At 37.7% G+C, this 22,682-nt stretch overlaps 1 protein-coding gene across 1 annotated transcript; it reads left to right on the top strand.

Moving 5' to 3' along the window:
* Positions 1–258: 258 nt before the first annotated feature.
* On the top strand, positions 259–22,458 carry LOC139936261 (uncharacterized). Its single transcript, XM_071931051.1, has 7 exons — positions 259–454; positions 1,890–1,950; positions 4,518–4,684; positions 12,094–12,186; positions 13,310–13,375; positions 14,665–14,748; positions 16,168–22,458. The coding sequence occupies exons 1-7, from the start codon at positions 383–385 to the stop codon at positions 16,270–16,272; spliced, it is 648 nt and encodes a 215-aa protein (XP_071787152.1). The 5' UTR covers positions 259–382; the 3' UTR covers positions 16,273–22,458.
* The last annotated feature ends 224 nt before the right edge of the window (positions 22,459–22,682 follow it).

Raw genomic sequence — 22,682 nt, 5'->3', positions numbered from 1 at the left:
CTTGTTGTATATTTTGCAGGGTAATTAATTGCTGCCACTTTGTGTAGGAACACCCACATTTCTTTCTTCCCCTTCTCCAGTCACTTGTTGTTATTTATAAGGATCCTTAATTAATTAAAACGAAATGCCGAACATGAGCACCCATATTATTACAAACGAAAAAGTCGTCCTCTCTAACTTTGTGGAGAAGATGCAGGGCGCCCTCTGTCGTCCAATGTCAAAAAATATTTTTGACCTATGACCACTAATAAATAAAATTCTGTCGATTAAACTTGAGTAAGTTTGAGTTTTAATTTGACTCGTTTTTTTCAGGGCAGTGGTTGCAACTAAGTTCTTAATTTGATCTTTTCTCATCTTTGGGAGATTCAGCCAGGACATCAGAATGCCGCTAATTAATAAATGTTGTGGTATGCAGCTCCGCACGGGAACTTACGTCTGTTGTTTGTACAGTATGGTAAGTAGGTAACCGAATATAAATAATGAAAGGGGGAAAATACAGATCCAGAAATACCGTCCGACATCCCTCTCAATTTAGGCCGAATTTCATCCCTCAGCTGTCTAGAAAGGTTGACAGAATGTAAAGATATAGAGGAACATGCACTTTGACCTTCGACAAATTGTCTAAATCCTGAAATAATCATAAGATCAAGCAAGGGCTAAACGGTGATAAAAACAAACACCATTTTATTTGTTTGTTGTTTGAGTTTGCAAACATCCGTGGTCCACTTGAGTTTCTCTTTGTTTGTTATGTGGTGGTCTGTCTTACTCTTACCATCAATGACAACAACACATCTAATTTTCAGTGTTACAAAAGCAAACAAATTAGTCACAGGTATTTTTTTTAGACTTGAGTTTTATGCCTTGAGTTTATGTCTGCACCTGCTAGTTTGCACCTCAAGCAATGTGCGAGTATACTCCAGAGGAGGTTTCTGCACAGTATAGAAAAATGATGAGATGAACGCATGATCAATTCTTCTGATTGTGAATGTTTGGGACCTTTTCTATTTTGTCAAACATTAAATAATTTAATTTTAAAAAACAATTTGTGCATTAAATTTGTGCATTTCACTCAGTTGCGGATCTCCTTGAATCATATCTGTGTGACCCTTGCTCTAGCCTGGTTGTGACATGTATGATGACTATATATAATTATTTTTACCAAACCAAAACGTATACAAAAAATATGTTAAATAACTTGTTTCTTACATTATCCTATTTGGGGCCTTGCTTGCATACCCACATAATTATAACAATAACTGTAACCAACAACAACATCAATAAGAACAGCAACAACAACAAAACAACTATGCCTAGATAGCTAGGCCTAGATTACATCTACATCTACATCTATGATAAAACTTGTCAAAGCCTTCAGCATCTAGACAAGGTGTGAGAAGACAATGAAGAAGTTTCAGTTTTAGAAGTGGGAGGAAAATCCCAGAGAATTGTTCTAGTGAAAAAAACCACAGAGTCAAGTAGGGACTGCAAAACCCAATCTACATAGTGCCCCCAGCACGATTCGAACCGGAGTCCCCAGCGGATGAAGGTGAGGCAAGAAGACACCACTGCGCCATCCTGACTTCCCTGACATGATAATAAAGAAAGGTTATTTTAACACTTAACCCTATTTTATGGTTCTGATTACCGTTCTATTGGGCTATTTGAAACAGGGAATTCTGCGCTTACAATTCAAGCAATTATATTTCACTGATAATTTGTAAAATAATATTCCCTGAAAAATGTTCAAGGAATGAGTTGACGAGAAACAATAAATATTCATTGGCCTCATCCTCACTGGTATTAATAAAAAGTCTGTCAAAATGTCATTTCCCTGCAGTTTTTCAAATTTCCAATTGATGTAAGAAATTTGTATATTATTTTGATTGCAGATTTACTCTCTCGCCGCTCTTGGGATTGCTGCATATGGAATAAGTAACTACCTAGTGAACAGTAAGCGTAATTATAATTTCTTAATTTCAAGATATAGAGGGGTACTAAGTACAGGCTTTAAAATGTTTTCATCGACTTGAAAAGATTTTCCAATGGAAAGGCCCTTTGCAAAACGAAGAGGCCTTGCCCTCTCACAGATGAAGCTCCAGGCCTGTCTAATAAAAAACTAAAAGCTAGTCCAAAGTTATGGGTAAATAGGACCAGTAACTCGTCCAGACTCAAGATCTAGTCTTAAGTCTTTGTGAAATCCACCCAAGGGTGACTAGGGTCGAAGTCGCAACTTTGTATTGCTTTGCCACTGGACATTGTCCAGTCGCAACTGCCATCCAACAGATTGGGTTTGAGCTGTAGAGTAAGCTTCTGTTCAATAGACGATGTGACCTGTGACATCACGTTTACAAAAGAGCCACAGAGCCTGGACTTCCTGCAGGCATGATTTGTACACAGCTCATAAGAAAATGGAAGAAAACATAAAATCTATTATATGGAGATTGCACTGTCTAATTCTTATCAACTTTTGTTATGATGAAAGGGGGCACATCTCTAAACTTGTCCAACTTTTACTTTCATAACTCTTGGGTTTATGTGGAAATTACAAAAAATGTAAACTTTCCCATATGACCAGTGTAGTGTCTTGCCTACCAGAATACTCAAAGAATGTACAAGGTCACACTTATTGTAAACAAGGTTCACATGGTCTATATAGTGAGGAAGGATCCTGGCATTGATTTCACAAAGATAGTTCTACCAGACTTAAGACTAGTATTAGGAGTTGCATAGCTTAAGCCTAGTCCTAAGTTAGGACGAGTAAACTCATCCTGTTCGAGATGAGACTAGTCTGAACTCTTTGTGAAATCTACCCTGGTTAATTTCTTGAGGGAGTCGCATTTAGGGATAATAAACAAGGAATTGAAATCCTCTAAATCTAAAGAATAAACAGTTAGGCCTTGTTTGTAGTCAAAAAAAGGGTCAACGTGTATGTAGGCCAGACCCTGTACTCAATACAATTGCCCTGATCTTGTTCCCAGTGGAGTAAAATTACACGTCAGAGGATTACAAATTTCTCTTAAATTATTCAAAAGTCAAGGAATTTACAAAGCTCATCATAAAAAAAAATCAGACTGTTAGACTTACAAATTGTGTGGATAGTAGTCATTAAATGATGCATACGTCTTTCAGTTGTTTTAATTCAAATAAATTTTCAATCTTTAAGGGGGGACTGTCTTCAAGATCATAGTAAGCTTGTGACTGCACCTAGAAGTACATTAAAGGGACACGTTGCCCTGGATCAGGCAAGTTGGTCTTTTGAAGCATTTGCAACTGTTTGTTATGAAATTATGCATATTGGTTAGAAAGATAATTCAAAAGTAGAAGATAATGATCCACACAAACATGCCTCAAAATTGGACGGTTTTTCTTTAACGTCACAAACTAACACTGTCAGCCATTTTATGGAGTCAAAAGTTTGACTCCACAAAATGGCCGACCGTGTTGACTTTTAAGTTATCTATAACCAATGCATTTTATAACAAACAGTTTCAAACCCTTCTTAAAGACCAGCTCACCAGATCAGCAACGCATTCCTTTAAGCCAGCTATAAATGTATGCATGTACTCGCTGGCGGTCACATCTAAAAGGGTGCCATCAATTTTATTTTGAAATGTGATGGCAAGTGCTGTATTATACAGACCTGGGCCCAGTTTCATAAAGCTGTTTTAACCTAAAAAAATTCTGCTTTACAAATTTCTTTGCTAAGCAAAAATTGAATGGTAGCACCAGTCACAACAGAACAAATTGAAAGTGATTTCGAATGGTAACCTATTTCTGGAAATATCAATTTTGGTTTTTACCCATACACCGATGTGTGTTAGCACTGTATACTCAGTACTTTCCCCGAGTCCTGTGAAAAAAATATCACAGGCATGTTACTAGGGTGGGATTCGAACCCACGACCCTTGCAATTCTACTAGAGCAGTGTCTTACCAACCAGACTACCTAGGTTGCCAGGTAGCTAGAGGCAGTACAAATCCTATGTTTTGGCAGCGGGTATCGCAACGATATAATAGATGTTAAATTTGCATCGGGGATAAAGAATATTTCTGGTAAGCAATTCTTTTCTTTGTGCCAAGCTGGGCCAAATTTCATAGAGCTGCTTATACATGTTGTAAGCACGAACAGTAGCTAAGCACAGCAAAATTATGCGAACCTGGTTACCAGCCAAACTATGATGACACTTGTAACTACGGTGTACAATCTGTGACTGGTATCCTGCTCGTTTCTTAAACTTGTTATGCATTATGTTGTGCTCAACCAGCTCTATGAAATTGGCCATAGCAGAAATTTTTTAAGCAACCTCTGTGCTTTTAAAAGCAGCTAGGCTAAGAAAATGGGGCCTTGCATTGATCATGAGATGAATGACGACAGTCCCCTTAGTTTTAAAAACTATATTCCAAACACTGATTGTAATTTATATTTTGCTTGATATGGAGATAAGCTCTCCCCAAACATTGCTAATCACTTTTTGCAATTTGCCAAGATTTTACGATGTCTCTCTTTTAATTTGAAAGTCCAAACAGCACACAAGTCGCTACAGGCTTTCAACTTGACGTCCCTGGAAATGGACATGGCTGTGAGCATGGAGGCCCGAGTTCTTTACATCGCTAGCTGTGTAGATATCGGTCTGTACGCTCTGCTAGCCATTGTTACCATGCTGGTCTTGGTGGGACTCTGCAGAGTAAGTTTGGAGCATTTTGTAACCCTCCTACTGTTCTGACCATTCACAAATAATCCAAGCCGTGTGTGGCTCGGGCCTTTATCACACGGCAATTTGACCATGCAAGGTTTTAAACGACCGTGAAAGAACTAGTAGCTACCCTATCATTCCCATTCATAAATACCTTTTTGGTTAAAAGGCGTAATAAAGTAAGAAACTCTATAAAACTTATCCGTTTCCGAGTGCTTGAGCTCTGTATGTTTCCACCTCCATGGTATGTTCAGTATACATGTTACATGCACGTGTACGCTGTCCGTACGCATGTGTTTTACGGTTTCGTTCGTGCGCATGCGCGTATAGTCTTGGTGCATATTCGCTGGTTTTCCTTTCCACACAGCGCAGCCAACTCACCGACAGCCCCTGCATCACCCGTAACAAGAAACATCTTGCATCAAGACTAGCGCGGAGTCTCCGCTCACAACCAGTTATAAACAAAGGTTTAAACACCCCCATGTGACGCGCTCTCCACCAATAGAAAAAGCGAAATGTCTGAGGTATTTATGAATGATAGATAAGCTATGCTTTAAAAAAAAACTATTAAAAAAAACTATGCCAACCTACAATATAAACTCATGTGGTGAATGCATCTACACGGTACACAGTCAACCCTCCTACTGTCTGACCATTCATCATCATCCACTGTGGTTTTGGATATAGATAAACTATGCCAACCTGCAATATGATCTCATGTGGTGAATGCATCTACACAGTACACAGTCAACCCGTCAACTGGTTGACCATTGAACGTCATCCACCTTAGTTTTAAATGATGGATGCACTATGGTGCTTCAGGGGTCAAAAATAAATTAAACTGCTACGAGCCAATAGGATGTTTGTGTTTACATTTATGTTTACGCTTAAATTCACATTCATAAATACAGACAGTTTCGCTATTCCTACTGGTGGAGAGCGTGTCACGTGGGTGTGTATAAACTTTTGTTTATGACTAGTAAAAAGTGTTGAAACATGGGCGTGACCATTGGTGACTCCCGAACTTGCACACTGTGCTTATAAGACAGTTTCTTCATTCCTATTAGTCGAGAGCAATGACCGGGACAGTTGTGCCACATTTGTGATACGTGCGACGTGCACAGCATTCTCTAATAAGGAGTTGTTTACCGGAGGGTGGCGGAGGGCCTTACCATTTCATAGCTGGAGGGGTGTTGTGTTGAAAGAAATCATTGAACAACTATAATTTTTGCATTTATTTTACTTTTTGACCAAAAGTGTTGATGTTCTTTGACCGAAAGGTATTCATGAATGGGAATCAAAGTGTGTTGAGTCGGTTTTCAACTAGTGGTTTAAACTTGCCAAGTCCTGGTTCTTTATAATTTACCTTGACTTCGTCTCGGTAAAATTATCAAGAACCAGGCCTCGTGGGGATTAAACCACTAGTTGAAAACCTCTTCACCACTCATTGATTCCCTTATTTATGTTGCTAACTCGACAGGATCCTTATGCACAGGAGGTAGGCCAAGGGTGCTTTCATTGTTGGTGTTTTGTACTAGGCCTGGGCGAATTATTCGAATATCCGGTTAATGGCGAATAGGTTTTCCTATCCGTAACCGCGAATGCCTTTTTTTTCTTAACCGGATATCCGCATAGGGCGCGAATACCTATTTATAAACCGGATAGTTCTGTAATTACAACCAAGTAACCGGATATTCTTTTAATATCCGAATATCCACGGCCGTCGGGCGACAACTGAGATGAATGTTTTGTCTGAATTCTTATGAAACTTCTATTAAGACAGCATAAAACAGCTTAAATTAAAACTATGCTCACCTCCGTGAAGATTTAAACAATGACATTTCTGACGTTATTTGTTCAAAGATTACGAAAGTTTTTCTTCACGTAGAGTCAATCACGATCAAAAGAAAAGGCAAATCGCCATCTTTAAATTAGAGCGGGTTATTTTTTTTAATGAACCGAGTGACACTGTCTAAAACTAATATCAATCCGCCCATACGATCTCATTAACAAACGAATAATTTTTTATTTTTTTTTAATAGCGCCGTCTAGCGACAACTGAGATGAATGTTTTGTCTGAATCCTTATGAAACTTCTATTAAGACAGCATAAAACAGCTTAAATTAAAACTATGCTCACCTCCGTGAAGAGTTAAAACAATGACATTTCTGACGTTATTTGTTCAAAGATTACGAAAGTTTTTCTTCACGTAGAGTCAATCACGATCAAAAGAAAAGGCAAATCGCCATCTTTAAATTAGAGCGGGTTATTTTTTTTAATGAACCGAGTGACACTGTCTAAAACTAATATCAATCCGCCCATACGATCTCATTAACAAACGAATAATTTTTTATTTTTTTTTAATAGCGCCGTCTAGCGGCGAAAAAAACTATCCAAATATCCGATTAATTTCGGATAGTTGGCCAGCGGTATCCGAATATCAAAATGTCACTATTCGCCCAGCACTATTGTGTACATCAACGACAAAAGTGCTATCATACAAGTAAATGCAATGTTATGTTGTTCATGCATCTAAAAAGCTCACAATCAACCCGCCTACTGTCTGACCTGTACTATTTATCTACTGTGGTTTAAATGATAAATAAACTAAAACTTCTCTGTACAAAAATGTACCGAATATCTTATTTGGAATGTGACAAACATTTGTAGATTTTGTCAAAAAATTGCCCTTGAATGGTATCAAACACGGGTTATCAGCATTTTTACACTGTTTTAATGTGAGGTTCAAAACAGACTATTTTCTGATCCTTCCACATTTTCATCAAAAAAAATTTGAAAATGAATGGCTCTTGAAACTGAAATTGACTTTTGAGCCCCTCTTTAAAGGAATCAAGTACTTTTTCAAAATATTCACAGATTTACATTAAAGCCATTATACACTTTCGGTAAACAGTATTGTCCAAGTCCCACACTTCGTGTATCACAACTTATATATAAAATAACAATCCTGTGGAAATTTAGGCTCAATCGGACATCGGAGTCGGGAGAAAATAACGGGAAAACCCACTCCTGTTTTCGCGCGTTTCGCCGTGTCATGACATGTGTTTATAACAAATCCGTAATTCTCGCTAACGAGAATTTATATTGTTTTACCGTTTTCTCAAAAAGTAAAGCATTTCATGGACAAATATTTCAAGAGAAGTCTTTCACCATTACCTTCTGTAAACCCTGTAATTTATTTGTAAATCTGTGAACTTTTTTTTTTTTTTTTTCTGTACCGAAAGGGTCCAATGACTTTAAACTTACAGGGTTTGAAGATAATGATAGTTGAAAGCTTCCCTTCAACTATTACTTACTGAGGTTCTGTAGTTTTTTAGTAATGAGTAAAACAAGTCACAAAATAATCCTCGTCTCTAGGAAGACAAAAATTATTTTAGCATGTAAAATCCCCTTAACCAGTCATGATATTATACCAGAACCATAGCACAACTTGTTAATACGTTTTTACATGCTAAAACTGAGACGAAAATTAATTGTTTTACTCGTTTCTCAAGAAGTACAGCACCCAAGTAAGTAAAATTTCAAGGGAAGCTTTCTATTGTCATAATCTTCAAACTGTGTAAGTTTAATGTAAATCTGTGGACATTGTGTTTTGTGTGAGGAAAAAGTACATAGACCCTTTAAAATCAGCAGCTCTAATTGTCCCACTCAAATTGTTAACTGTTTCAATCTGCAGAGTGCATAAATCTTTCGATTGCAACAACACGTAGGACGCAATGCGCATTTTTTTGTAACAACCATTTGTGCATTTAGATTTGCAATGTTATGAATTGATTGGGTGGCACCAATATGGCCATTAATAAGCTTTTTTCTTTTATCAAGATCCTCTTGGGAATTTTGGCTCATTGGATTGATTTGAAAATTTGTAATAAAAGCAATCCACTGTACGTCATGACGTTAAAATTATGCATTGCACTTTTGTTCCAAGTTGACAACAACACGTAGGAAGAAATGCATTAAACATTTTTTTGTTTTAATAACCACTAGCGGGATGCCGCGCTTCGCGCGGCACCCGGCTAGATGAGGATGATTCTAGTATACAAATGTTGTAAAAGGTAATGTGGGGGCAAGGGAGGTATTCTTACAGGTAATAATCATTTCGTAGGATTGGATTAGAAATTGTATTTATAATCAGTATGGAAATTTGTCATTAATGTTGTATTTTGATAAAAATTAATTGTTGAGCGTGCACAACTTAGTTGTGAAACATCGCGGTCGCCTCCCCTCCTCACCTTCTCTATTGCGTTCTCCAACTCAAGGAATTGGTGTTCGTTTCTGGAATTGAGCTTTAATATTGGGATGGGTATACTTGGCAATGATGGTACTTGGCATGATATGTAGGGTATTTCGTAATATTTTAGTGTTGATCGAGCGGGCCAACGCATTATCCGTAATATGGATTATGTTTCGCCTCATTTACGCATAGTTTTAATTCATTTTTGGGGTTGAACAAAGAATTGACTAGAGTGGGATTCGAACCAACGACCCCCGGATTAACGCGCCGGCGCTCTACCAACTGAGCTATCTAGCCCTATATTGGCGGTGTCCCTATGTTATCAATATCTTTGTTCGGGGGTGCCAGTCAGAAGCCATACAACCGTTAACTGCCGTATAGCCAGGGATCACACCCAAATTACGATACAACCTGGGAAGTCCCCTGATAAAACATCTAATTTTATAATTATGTTATCATAATTATCTGTGGAACCCTATACAAACTAAAATAATAGAAACGGTAATTTTATTGGTCTTTAATAACTACTCCTACATTCTCTCACTTAATTCACTTTCAGAAAACATTTGCCTAGTTATTTTGAGGGTTTGTATGCCAGCTACCCCTACATCCTCTCACTTAATTCACTTTCAGAAAACATTTGCCTTGTTGTTTAAAGGGTTTATAGGCCAGTTTTGTTAATTTTGTATGGAAAAATTCGTAAAAAGTACCCGATTCAGCTGCACATGAGAGCTCTTTCGATAACAAAACCTGACGGCCGATTGCTTAATACAAAAAGGATTTGGCAAAATCTACAACCTGAGTCCTGACCTAACTGCGTTCTAACAATTTTGTTGCTTCAGAACTTTGAATGGAATGTTCGTTTACAGCTTCAAAACAGCCGTTGATGTTTCACAAAGTCTGTAACCATGAAAGCATACTATTCTTAAACGGTGATTTCATCATGTACTCTTTTGTAGGTTTAACTGGAAAAACCTATACAATGTATATGAAAAGAATCAGTAATGCATTTACTTTCTTTTTGAAAATGTTTTCAACTTTTGCGTGTATACGTTCTGTGTGTGGGGGATGACATAATATGGACTGTACCACTAATGGTGCAGAGTAAAATGGAACAAATAAAGTTTCACAACAACGGGTTGCTGTTTGATGCGTTTAAAAAATGCTGGAAAGTTGGGTAGGCCTACATGATTGACATAATTGTAATAAACACGTAACAGATGCATGTATTAAAGCCTAATGTTTTTTATTTAACACGCAAAATTAAACCCCCCCCCCCCCCCCCCCGTACAAAATGATATATACACAATGCCATTTACCCCTCTGCGAAACATCAATGAGTCACTCTGGAATGTTAATGGATGTCCGAGGTTGCCACCCACTTCAAACCTAAAGAGGTGGCTCTGTGTGCAGCCTACAGCTCCCCCCCCCCCTCCTTAGATCAACAGGTGGCCCATATCAAAACCAGACAACCACAGAGGTGACTCTGTGCGCAGCCTACGGCTTCCCCCTTCGACCAACAGGTGGCCCATATCAAAACCAGACAACCACACATGTAAGGAGATATCACTCGTGACTCCAGCCAATCCGACAACTCGTAAGAGGGAGTTCGGTTCAGGGTTTTGTAGACTTGCAACCCGACGTCTGTAACGATACAACCGTGTTGGATTCCACAAGGATGCCATGCCACTGGACCTTCTAATTTTCAATCCAAGATGGCGCGGATTACGCTTTTAATAGTATAGATAATATTGGCGAATGAAAAGTGAGAGAAAATCATGCACTTGAAAATCATGCACTTGTATAGCCCAGGCCTGATTGATATTTCACAGAGGCAACAAAGGCGATTGCCTCCATGCCCCCTGGTCATTGCCTTGGTGCCCTTGAAATGCTCCAATAGAAGTTTACAATTTCCTCATAGGGTGCCCTTTACCATGTTTACCAAGGAGAAAATGCCTTGGTGCTCTTGCCCTTTAAAAAACGAAGCATACCGTCCTGATACTTACACAATTTTTTTTCTGCAGATTTGAGGGTCACAGCTTTTGGGGATTGTTGAAAATGGTCTGATATTGTGCCCCTGGGGTTGTTGACATTTTGAACCTGTAGGATTTTGGGTACACTAGCCCTCTTAAAATTGCCCTATTTTGCTCACAAATGTAGAGCCAATTTTTACCCAAGATGGAGTCTGGCCTGTTAATACATGTACTTGTTCAGGGGTATTTTAAAATTAATTTGGATGCCCATTACCTCAAAAGTAGAGAACTGCTTCTCTACGAGAAAAAGTGAAAAGTTTAACTATCGGCAGATATTTTTGATTTGATTTTAAGAGGCTGAGAGACTTGTAAATATTTGTTGGTGTATTTTTAAATGTTTAGCTTGCAGCAATGGTAGATATTAGGATCTTATTTCATGTGGCGCTATCCAAAAAGATTGAAATATTTGCCCCACGTCCTGACCTGACTCTCAAATAGTTTCTGTTCCGCATTTATTTCAAGAAGTCAACTTTTTGAGCTGTGTTTGGACGCATTAAGATAACAAAGAAATCTTAATGAGGCTTTTTGGTTGACATGTCTTTAACATGTTCTTTTAAATTTTCCTCTGGTCTGGTAAGGGAAACTTCTATAAGGAAAACGTAAGTTTGTATTGAAACCTTGCAAAGGGCACCACAGTAAAAGCACAGGGCACCACGGCAATTGATGTGGGTGCTATGGGTTAATTGGAGGCCTTTAACCATTAAACCAATGCTATAATCCATAACTTTGTGGCTTGTCACATCCTAGCGCTTTTAAGAGCAACAGATTTAAGCTATGGTGTTTCTCATCCGTAGAGTGTGGGTTCAAGTCCCGGTCGTGACACTTGTGTCCTTAAGCAAGACACTTTAAACCATGATTGCTTTGTAAAGTTGGGTAGGTAGTGCTTTCTGCTCTACCAGCCAGGCTTCTGATGGATGATACCCATGCCTACATCCGTATGAACTGTAAAGGGGGTAACCCTGTTTCAGTCCCAGGAGTAGACGGCAACAGCCCCAGGAAAAATAAATTATTTGTAGCCGTCAGGCCTTGTGCTATTGGGGAATTTAAAAAATAAAAATTAAAAAACAATTTTGATTTCATTTTTGAATGTTTCATTCTTGTTTCTTCTCCAGCTGCAACGTTATTTCTTCATACCGTACCTGACTGTGATGGGAATGTTGACTGTTCTGCAAATGATTACCTGCTTGCTCTTCCTCATCATCGTGGTAAGATGATTATTATTGTATATTTGGTTTGCGATAAAACCGTATGTGTGTGTCTACTTGCCAGGTAGAGCTTGTTCTGTAGAGAACTGTCTTTCTTTATTCTACTACCGCGGAGTCGATTTTTTTTCTGATTTTTTTCAGGAGACTTCTCAGTTCTGAAAAGAGCTTACCTGATTATTAACTACTCCCTGGGCGGAAGGTAGCAAATCAGCTGGGACTACTACTTTAGCTTAGATTGCTTTGGGGGATTTTATAACAAATGGTTCCAAAGGCTTTTCAAAGACCAACTCGACCAATCAAAGTCAACGTGTTCCTGTAAAGATATTCTGAGTTTTGGCACAAAAACTCAGACCCTGTTTTCACTTGACCCTGCATTGATCTTGCAATTCGACAAAGCAGGATCAGATCTTGCAATTTCTGAAAAGGGAGCTTTCAAAGGGGGATCAAGCGTAAGTGGGAATGCGAGGGCAATTAGGATCAAAGTGGAAACTATTATTAACCATTTCACAACTAGGTGTGTTTACATTGAATTGCTTGTGCGGCTTCTTTGGAAAAGGAATTTCATGAAGATAACAAGTGTTAGTTGTCAGATGAAAAGGATGTTTTTGTTTTATCCTCTCTCTTTTAATATTAAAGCACATATCCTAGACACTAGATGAAGGCGCTGAACAAATAGAGAATTATAAAAAATAAAAAAAAATTAATGAGCTCTGAACATGCTGAACAGTTCGGTCTTCAACAGTTTTTTTAATGTTACTATGGAGTTAGACTGGCGGATTTCTGGGGGGAGTTTTTTTTCCACAGGTTGGGGACGCTATAACCAAAGGCACCCTGACCAACCACTTTCTTACAGATGGTGGGAGTAAGTGTAGTTGTGTTGTCCAGCTTACGGAGTCTGCTGTCGCAATGACCAATGGGGAGAAGATTGTTGAGGTAGACAGGCGCTGAGGAGTGAAGGCATTTCCAGACAAAGAGCATTATTAAAAAAGCATTCCAGTAATGCAAATCTTGGTATTATCTGAGCTTGAAGCCTAGCACACCACAGGTTGAGCGGAACCGTTTTTATTGAAATCAAATGAAAGGCAATTTATTAATTAATTTTCATCTGTTTGTGTAACTACAGTTCATGTTTGCATCACCGGTCAGTGTTGGGCAGCTGTTCATGGCGGTTCTGTTCACCATAGTCGACGTAAGTAGTTTCAACAAACTTCATAGTTTTTACTGCATTCTGTACATGTGATCATTATTAGTTTTGCATTCAGATTAGTATCAAGTATTGCCGCGGGGGCTTAATTTTATAGAGCTGCTTAAATAGAAATAACCAAAAGTTTGCTGGATATCAGGCACAGATTGTAAATGAGAAATGGCATTTTGGCTGGTAACCATATTTTGGTAATCATAATTTGGTCGACCTTTGCAACTTGATTTCTTCGAAGCAGCTCTATGAAATTATGGTTACACTGACTACTCATCTTAAATGCAGTGGACACTATTATACAAATATTGACTGCTTCGAGTGCTATGGTTAAAAACTATGACTCCCGAGGTGATCCCCGGAGCGTTCTATTTTCCCGAGGCGAAGCCGAGGGAAAATAGAACGCTCCGGGGATCACCGAGGGAGTCATAGTTTTTAACCATTGCACGAGTAAAAGCAGTCAATATTTGTTTTATAACACCCCAAACATTTCTATTAAATACTGTACTATTATTATTATGTTACATACCTGAATGCTACAATCCACGGACGACGCGAATACATATTGCAAACACTTTTACTTACTGTGTTGCATGTAGTGTCGTGCAATCCGAAATGGTTACAGACTATTAATTTATCATCCTCGTACACGCAACGGACGTCTGGGTACTGCACGCCGTGTGCTAGTCTGTCGGACTAGCGCACGGCGCCGTGTGCTAGTCTTCGGACTAGCGCATGGCAAACCGACGCACTATCACACGGCCGTCGTCTAGCAAAACTAAGACATGTCATGTGACGTGCTCTAAACCAATGAGCAGGCAGAATACTTGCAAGGGGTGTTATAATGGTAATTACTCAAAATAACTGCGAGCATAAAACCTTACTTGGTATTCAATGAGTAATGGGGAGAGGTTGATAGTATAAAGCATAGTGAGAATTGGCTCCCTCTGAAGTAACGTAGTTATCGAGAAAGAAGTTATTTTCAATTGATTTGATTTCGAGACCTCAGAACTAGATTTTGAGGTCTTGAAATTAAGCATCAGAAAGCACACAACTTTGTTTGACGAGGGTGTATTTCCTTCCATTATTATCTCGCAACTTCGAGGACCAATGGAGTTCAATTTTCACAGGTTTGTTATTTTATGCATATGTTGATATACATTAAGTCAGAAGATCGGTCTTTGACAATTACCAATAGTGTCCAGTGTCTTTAAGGGAGAATGCAAGTGGGCATTGCAAATAATTTCTTACATTTTTCTTGTTGATGTTTTTTGGATGTACAGGTGCAGTGTTTGAGATGTGTTGTTTTGTACTACCGGGAACTAAGAGATGGCAGAGCTCAAATCAGAGCGAACTACTCTATCAGGGTCAGTATATAATAAGTCATCACCTTCATGCGAGTGAAATACGGAAAAATATAGCGCTTCTGCGCCCTGTATCCAACGCTGCGGAAGGGCGAGTTGAAATTACGGACGCAGACGCGCTGTGTTTTCCATTTTCCACGAGCGCGCGTGTGATACCAATTTATCTTCCAGCCTCATTAAATCAACCTCAAAGTTTAAAATTTCAGAGCATTATTTCATGACGAACAGCATGCACGCACAAAGTTTAGAATGTAAGTTTTGCACTGATCGTATACTATGCGGAGTGTGACACATTCACAATTTGCAGAGTGCAATACAAAACCTGGGAGTAGGTTATGGCTTATTATCGCACTTTGGTTCGCGCATCTGATTGGAGGATTTGCGCATACTGGAAGATAAATAATACTAATAAAAAATGATAATAAAGACATTTATAAAGCGGCTTATGCAAAAGCCTCTGAGCGCCTAAAGATACAATAAAAAATACAATGAAGGAAAGGTACAGTTACAAAAAAGCAGATTACAAATAAGCAGCTTCAAACGAATGAGCTTTTTAACAGAGACCTATAACAATGTTATAAACTAGCCTTGCGAAAATGCATGACAAAACTATTCCAAAGAAATGGTGCTGTGTAAGAAAATGATCTGTGGCCATAAAACAATAGAAGAAGTTCTTGTAGTTGAAAGCAATGACTGTTGAGATGATCGTAAAGTCCGAGGAGTGGAATAATGGTGAATTTATGTCATAAGCCGTGTTCACATTGGACTTATTTGGGGTTAACTAACCCAGCAATTGGGTAACCAAGTCCAGTGCAAACAGCCCAGGAAGTTTCCCTCCCAGGTAAATTACCCAACCTGAATGGGTAATTTAATCGACCAACGTCTGCCCGGTTAAATTGACCAGGTCAGTTTTACAGAGCTAGAAAGTCCATTGCGAACGAGAGCTAGAAATCAAAGCTGTCCCGGTAAAAAGTCACATCCAGTCCCCCGACCTGGCCTCCCCTCCATATGATCGTCAGGTGACACGTACTTATGTCTTAAGTTAGTCTATTAGTTTCCTGGTCGTGTCGTTTAGTTTACCCATTTCATTAATCCAAGTGGGGAGGCTGGTAAGTTTTACCCGTTGGAATGTTAACCATGGTATCGGTAAAATATTAGTCCATTGCGAACATGGCTTCAGTAAATAAATACTAAATAAATAGGTTAATGACTAAAAAGGTTGAGAAATTTATGCTGTTTAATCAGTATGACCAGTTAACAAATAAACAAATGAATGAATGAATGAATGAATGAATGAATGAATGCTTTATTTCACTTCATCAATGTTAGTTTCAGCCAAGCTCTACACTCGGAGCTTTTTCTTTTTAGTATGAATTTACCAAAACCCCATTTTCAATATTTCTATTATATATAATTCCAAAGGTGCCCGAATTCAGCGACATGGAGAAGACGAGTGACATGACCATGGATTTCAAGGATGAAGAAGCCCCGCCCCCTTATTCCTCCCTCATCGGGGGTACCGACTAAATGGTGGCGCTCTCTGGACAAAAGGGGGCAGCAGACTTGCCACGTAAGTCTGTTGTTTATCAGATTATATAACATGCCCAGAACTCAACTAACCAAGGCTAAACTTATTATTTTTGTTATTCATTTAAAGCAACATTACAGAATTGGTTTTTGCTAACAAAACAGTTGCTGGCAGTGTAAGCACTTCATGTGATCCACCACATACACAAACTGACAAACATACACTAAGGTCGATCGGCCATCTGGGTTAAGGGAAAATAGTGAAAAACCGATTACACATTTTCCTTGACATCCATAAAAAAACAAAATAAATAAAACGCTCACTGAGTGATAAACTCTAAGCGAGAAATTAGTTTTATTTATTTCTCATCAAATATGACATGTAAACTCGAGCCCTGGTTAAAATGTTTTCTTACCCAGTCTGCTGCCACCAAGTGTCTCTAAGTCTCAAGTTGCGGGAGAGTTTGATCGGCAGTGTTCCTTTTCTTTTTTACAGAAAAAAGGGTATATATTTTGTGTGTTTCTTTTTTAAAGTTTGTATATTTTTTTATTTCTTTACCTTAATCACATTTTGCATTTTTTAAATCAGTGCATTCTCCTTGCCCCACCGTAGAAAATGACTCGTGTCATAATATTTACAATGTATTATGTAAAATAAACAAATTTAACTAGACATTAAGTGTTTGTGAACAAACACGAAGCTGTTTCGTGTGGTTTTGCTTGGATTGTCTGCTTCATTGCCCAAGGAATCTATAACTGAAAAAAAAAAGTTTCAAAAAAGGCTTAAACCAAAAACGTTTACAAACTATGCTTTGGTTTTCTTCCATTAAATATTTTTACTGGTCAATAGAGGGCGGTATGTAAGATGAGTGGTCTTCCTATCAACATCTCCTTTTTTCTAGTCAAATGTTCAGTTTAAAAACAGGTTAAAAATCGGTCCTGTACTTCTTGAGCTATGGTGTTACAAAGATTTCCCAATTAAATATGCAAATGAGGGTCACGTGGTTAGTTAATCAAGAATTTAAAAACAAAATTACATGAGGAATTAAGCCTAGGTCCTACCTAGTCTTTAATTTGATATATGATATAACTCTTTTCAAGTTATTTTTTAGGGGAATAGGCTGAAACAAAAAGCGTTTACAAATTTGCTATTGTTGTCTTCCATTAAATATTTTTTACTGTCACTAGAGGGCGGTATGTAATATGAGTGGTCTGTATACTACTTGAATTAGTTTAGGCAAATGGTCCCCGGCGCAAACAAGGTGACTTCACCCGTAAATGAGTCCAAATCCCAGGCGTTCTATTTTCGTTGTCCACGCTCGTCGCCTGAAACGAACCCGGTCAACTCGGTCCCAAACCAACTCGGTCCCAGTCATACGTTGACAGTTTTTTCACTCATTTCTCAAAAACGAACCCGGTCAACTTGGTCTCAAACCAACTCGGTCCCAGTCATTTGTTAACAGTTTTTTTATTAATTTCTCAAAAACTACAACACCACAGCAAGTAATATTTTAAGGGAAGCTTACAACTGTCATTATCTTCAAACTGTTTAAGTTTAGTGTAATTCTGTGGACACCATGGTATGTCGTCGTCGTCAAAAACGTACCCCTTTTTATATACGCACGTTCGTTAAACGAAAACCCTAAGCCTTCGTGTACGTTAGGAAACGAAGAAACAGACACTGCGCTGTGGTCCAGAACGTATGTAGAATAACAAGAAAAAGAGACTTGAGTAGACTCCTCTCAAATAGCCACAACTCATGATAGGTACATACTGAATTGCATTTACCATAGAGAATGTTTAACAATAACATGGAAGTGACTGCATCCAGTTATGTTCAAACCCGTAGACTCATCTCAAGAAGTCACAACTCATGATAGGTACATACTGTATGGCATTTACCAAAGAGAATATTTCCCAATAACATGAAAGTGACTGCATCAAGTTTACAAATTAAAAATTCAAATTAAGACCACGTGGTTAATTAATGAAGAATTTTCACACTTTTGTATTAGAGTAAAGCTTAGGCTCTAAGCTTCAATTTGATATATGATTTAACTATTTTATCCTAATACTTTAGGAGTAGGGGCCTAAACAAAAACGCTGTACAAACGCTATGGGGTTTTAGGAGGAAACAAAGAATAATAATAATAATAATAATAAAAATAATAAAAATCTCGACAAAAACAATAGCTGTTCCGACTGGATTGGAACAGCTAATAACATGTTACACTACAAGTTAGGAATTATAACTGTAAATACAGGTATTCTGGACGTTTTACGAAAAGAAACGATACTTTTCTGAAGGATTAGTAGTGCTGACAAAATAAGACAGAGTTTTATGTTTAGTATGATCAATCCTTTAAAGTCACTGTAGAAACTCTCCTATTGATCAAATAATGCAATACTTTGTCATAATAATAATAATAATTATAATAACAGGACTTGTAATGTGCACGTATCTACCCTGCTGGGTTTTCAAGGCGTAAAGATCTTTGAAACAAGTGTAAATAGAAGTCTTAAAATGCCAGTCCCACCTTTGTTGCTGTTTTTATCAGCCGCATCTTTTCGACGGCCGCAAACGGCTTGTAGCAGAATGTCCATAGCGACTACAAATCTGACCTTCTTCCACTCAACCAAAAAGGTCATGTAAAGGTCACGACCTGGATTGACAATTTTCTCGTTTCCAAGTAAAGGTACTTTATTAAATAATAATAATAATACTGGCTTCTTATATAGCACTTATATCAATTCCTCAGTTATGCTCAAGGCGCTTCAGTATTCAGTATTCAGTATTTTTCTGTAACGTATGTGGGACTACGTTTGAGTTACGAGACCTACTCCTTTTACATAGCACCATGTAATGGTTTACAAGGTGCTGTGGCGCAATATGCAGCCAAACAAACCAGGAATACCGGGCGAGCCCCTTTTCTTTTCGACAAGTGCACTGGGTTCTTTTACATGAGTTAAACAACAACACACGGGACCAACAGCTTTACGTCCCATCCGAAGGACGAATTGTCTATAACCAACTAATACTTCAGTGGGTTTTCCATGGTATCATCATTTTACCTCAAAGATGGCGGTGGGCTGATAACTAATAAAAACCCATTAAAATAATTAAAACGGGCATTTATAGAGCGCTTTTACACAGGGTACCACAGCGCTTTTCCAGAACAGAACAATAAGCAAATAAATAATGGCACTTATAATGTTAAAACAGTTTGTCAGGAAAGTTTTCAGATGTTTCCTGAAAACTTCAGCTGAATTGCAATTTTTAAAGGTTTCAGGTACAGTTTTCTGTAATATGACTTAATTTCAGGAGGAAATATTTCACAGAAAAAATGGTTTAAGTAGTTTTTTTTTGTGAAAAAAATGATTTGATAAATAATTATGTCTTTCCTACCTTATCAATCCCATCACTCTTGCCAAGGGTACAGGGTTTTTTGTTTTACATGTTTCCCATGTTTGTGTGTTTTGGGTTTTTTCCCCCATGTTTGTCTGTTGTAAATATGTAGGTTGAGAAGGCCAACAATTAACTACCAAGCTTCCACTACCACCTTTTTTTTAAAATAAAGTCCTACATTAATTGTTTTTGTTAAATGTTAAAATCCCACACAAAGTCTGCATTGTATTCAGCATTTGGCCCTCATTTCAACACAACTGAAAGCAATTTTCATTCCAAAAGCAGCCGTTTAAAAAACTGTGGTGTTTTATGTGAATTATATATTTTTGGAAGTATTAATTATATCTGTTATTAGTACTGGTATGAGACCTGTTATAAAACCAATAACTAAATATGGCAAAGTAAACAGCTGTTTACTTCATATTTAGTTATTTGTTTTATTTTTGGCCTATACCAATTTATTTCATATTCTTCTTCTGCATCTGTATCAAATACTGGTGTTTGATCTTTACCTTAAAACAGATCCATGTTGGAAAACAAAACTGTTCCAAAGTAAATTTATATTGTAACCAAGGTTGCATGACAACATTAACAATATTTTATAGTTAGTGAAAATATTTATGTATTATTGTAAAAGATAATTTAATCAAGACAAACCATTGTCCTGGAATGGGCTTGTCCACAGCTTTCAACATTTTCATGGTACAGTTGGGGGGGGGGGGGGGGGGCTTCGGACTTATTGTGTAAATCCCATTTCATACAGGCGCTCCAGAGTCGCGCTAAACCAAATTCTGAATTAAGTACATGGAAAGTTCTGACGTCTGAAACAGTTAGGAGCAACTGGACCTGCTAGAAGTCGAAAAATCGGCTGTCGAAGTCGGAACAACTCTGGAGTGCCTTGGTTTAAAGCGTTGATCTTGTCATGAGCCGAACCTTATTTAAATGTTATGATAAGTTCACCTGTCTGAAATCACAATTTATTCGGGTCAACCTACAGCTATTTCTAATCTATTTGGTTCGACGCGACTCTGGCATGCCTGTCTGAAATGGGTGTAAGACGTTAAATGGTGCTAGACCCCGATTTGGGTGCAATTTTAGATTAAAGTTTAAAATAGCTATTTTTATAGATTCAGGAAGGTTATAAGCGCTTGTTTTTAAGATATTGCAGGAAAAATTTACCAATCGTAACTGGTAGTTTATTTGAAAACTAAACATGAATTATTGTTTGGGGGGACTTTAAAAAGTTAAGTACATGTACTGTACTCTCAGTAGGAACTTAAACATTTTGGACAACCAGTGAGCTATTCCAAGGTATGCTTTGATGTTATGCAGTCTGGTTCTGTAATGATTTCCATAAATAGCCTAACCCTATTTCTAACCATCTATCTTAACAATATACCACAATACAAAGGCTTGCCTTGAACAATTTGACATACATGGTAGCAACCCTTCCTATAGTGTGAGGAATTCAAGTTTAAGCGGTAATTTGTGACTTGGCAAGTCATGGTAACGGACAACATTCAAATCTAACTCATGTTAGTTAACTCTTGCAAAACTAGTGATGTTCGTAAGGTAGTGAAGCCCATTAAGGGTCATGTAGATCAAGCGCAATATAACAACTGATTAGCATTTAAATTTGCCTTTCAAAATGTTGTGCAAGAAGCTAATGATAACAATGTGTTGAACAAAGAACAATTGACTAGAGCAGGAGTTGAACCTGCGCCCTCCGCACAGTGTGTCGATGCTTTAATCTCCGAACTATCTATTTCTCAACTAATCATGTTATACTCAAGTATGTTAATATTTTAAAATATTACTCAGAAATTATTTTGTATGCCTGTAAATTCTGCTTGATATAATTAATATTGTTTTCAAGATTTTTTGGGTACGAGGAAGGGGGCTGATTGTTAACTGCATCTGTCACTGTTTAAAGGCAATGGACACCTTTGGTAATTGTCAAAGACCAGTCTTCTCACATGGTGTATTTCAACATATGCATCAAATAACAAACCTGTGAAAATTTGTACTTAATTTGTAGTCGAAGTTGCGAGATAATAATGGAAGATAAAACACCTTTGAAGCACAAGTTGTGTGCTTTCAGATGCTTGAATTCGAGACCTCAGCTGAGGTCTCCAATTAATTAATGAGAATTACCTCTTTCTCAAAAACTTTGTTACTTGAGAGGGAGCCATTTCTCACAATGTTTTACTCTGTCAACGCTCTCAATTGCTTGTTACCAAGTATTATTTTATGCGAACAATTATTTTGAGTAATTACCAATAGTGTCGGGTGCCTTTAAATTGATGTTTAAGCGACAGGTAGCAGTGGTTCACGCCTAATCTATCCCCCAATGTTTGTATGCTGGTAACCACACAACCCACGCCCACCGCCCCATCCATAAAGAAACATGTTCCCCCCGTGCCCAATTCTCTATCAATTATGTGATATTTCTATGATAATAAAGGTTACACTTCAAAAGAGATTTGTTTAAGTAAATGTACTCATTTAAATATGTTGTGTCAAACCTAACCACACATTTTCAGGCAAAATTTGTGAAATATACAAGGCATGTACACATTTTCAGGCAAAATTTGCGAGAAGTACGCCTTGTACACATTTTCAGGCAAAATTTGAGAAGTACACAAGGTTATAGCCTTGTACACATTTTCAAGCAAAATTTGATAAGTATACAAGGTTATAGCCTTGTACACATTTTCAGGCAAAATTTGATAAGTATACAAGGTTATAGCCTTGTACACATTTTCAAGCAAAATTTGATAAGTATACAAGGTAATAGCCTTGTACACATTTTCAAGCAAAATTTGATAAGTTTACAAGGTTATAGCCTTGTACACATTTTCAGGCAAAATTTGATAAGTTTACAAGGTTATAGCCTTGTACACATTTTCAAGCAAAATTTGATAAGTATACAAGGTTATAGCCTTGTACACATTTTCAAGCAAAATTTGATAAGTTTACAAGGTTATAGCCTTGTACACATTTT

This window comes from Asterias amurensis, chromosome 4, assembly GCF_032118995.1.
Source record: "Asterias amurensis chromosome 4, ASM3211899v1".
In the NCBI taxonomy this organism is placed as follows: Eukaryota; Metazoa; Echinodermata; class Asteroidea; order Forcipulatida; family Asteriidae; genus Asterias; species Asterias amurensis.
This window is presented reverse-complemented; position numbering and strand designations above follow the sequence as displayed.

Excerpts from the sequence above, each read along its gene's own strand:
- LOC139936261 (XM_071931051.1), top strand. The coding sequence starts at position 383 with ATGCCGCTAATTAATAAATGTTGTGGTATGCAGCTCCGCACGGGAACT. Across the intron at positions 4,685-12,093 it reads TCTTGGTGGGACTCTGCAGA|CTGCAACGTTATTTCTTCAT; the intron begins GTAAGTTTGGAG and ends TTTCTTCTCCAG. Across the intron at positions 14,749-16,167 it reads GAGCGAACTACTCTATCAGG|GTGCCCGAATTCAGCGACAT; the intron begins GTCAGTATATAA and ends ATAATTCCAAAG.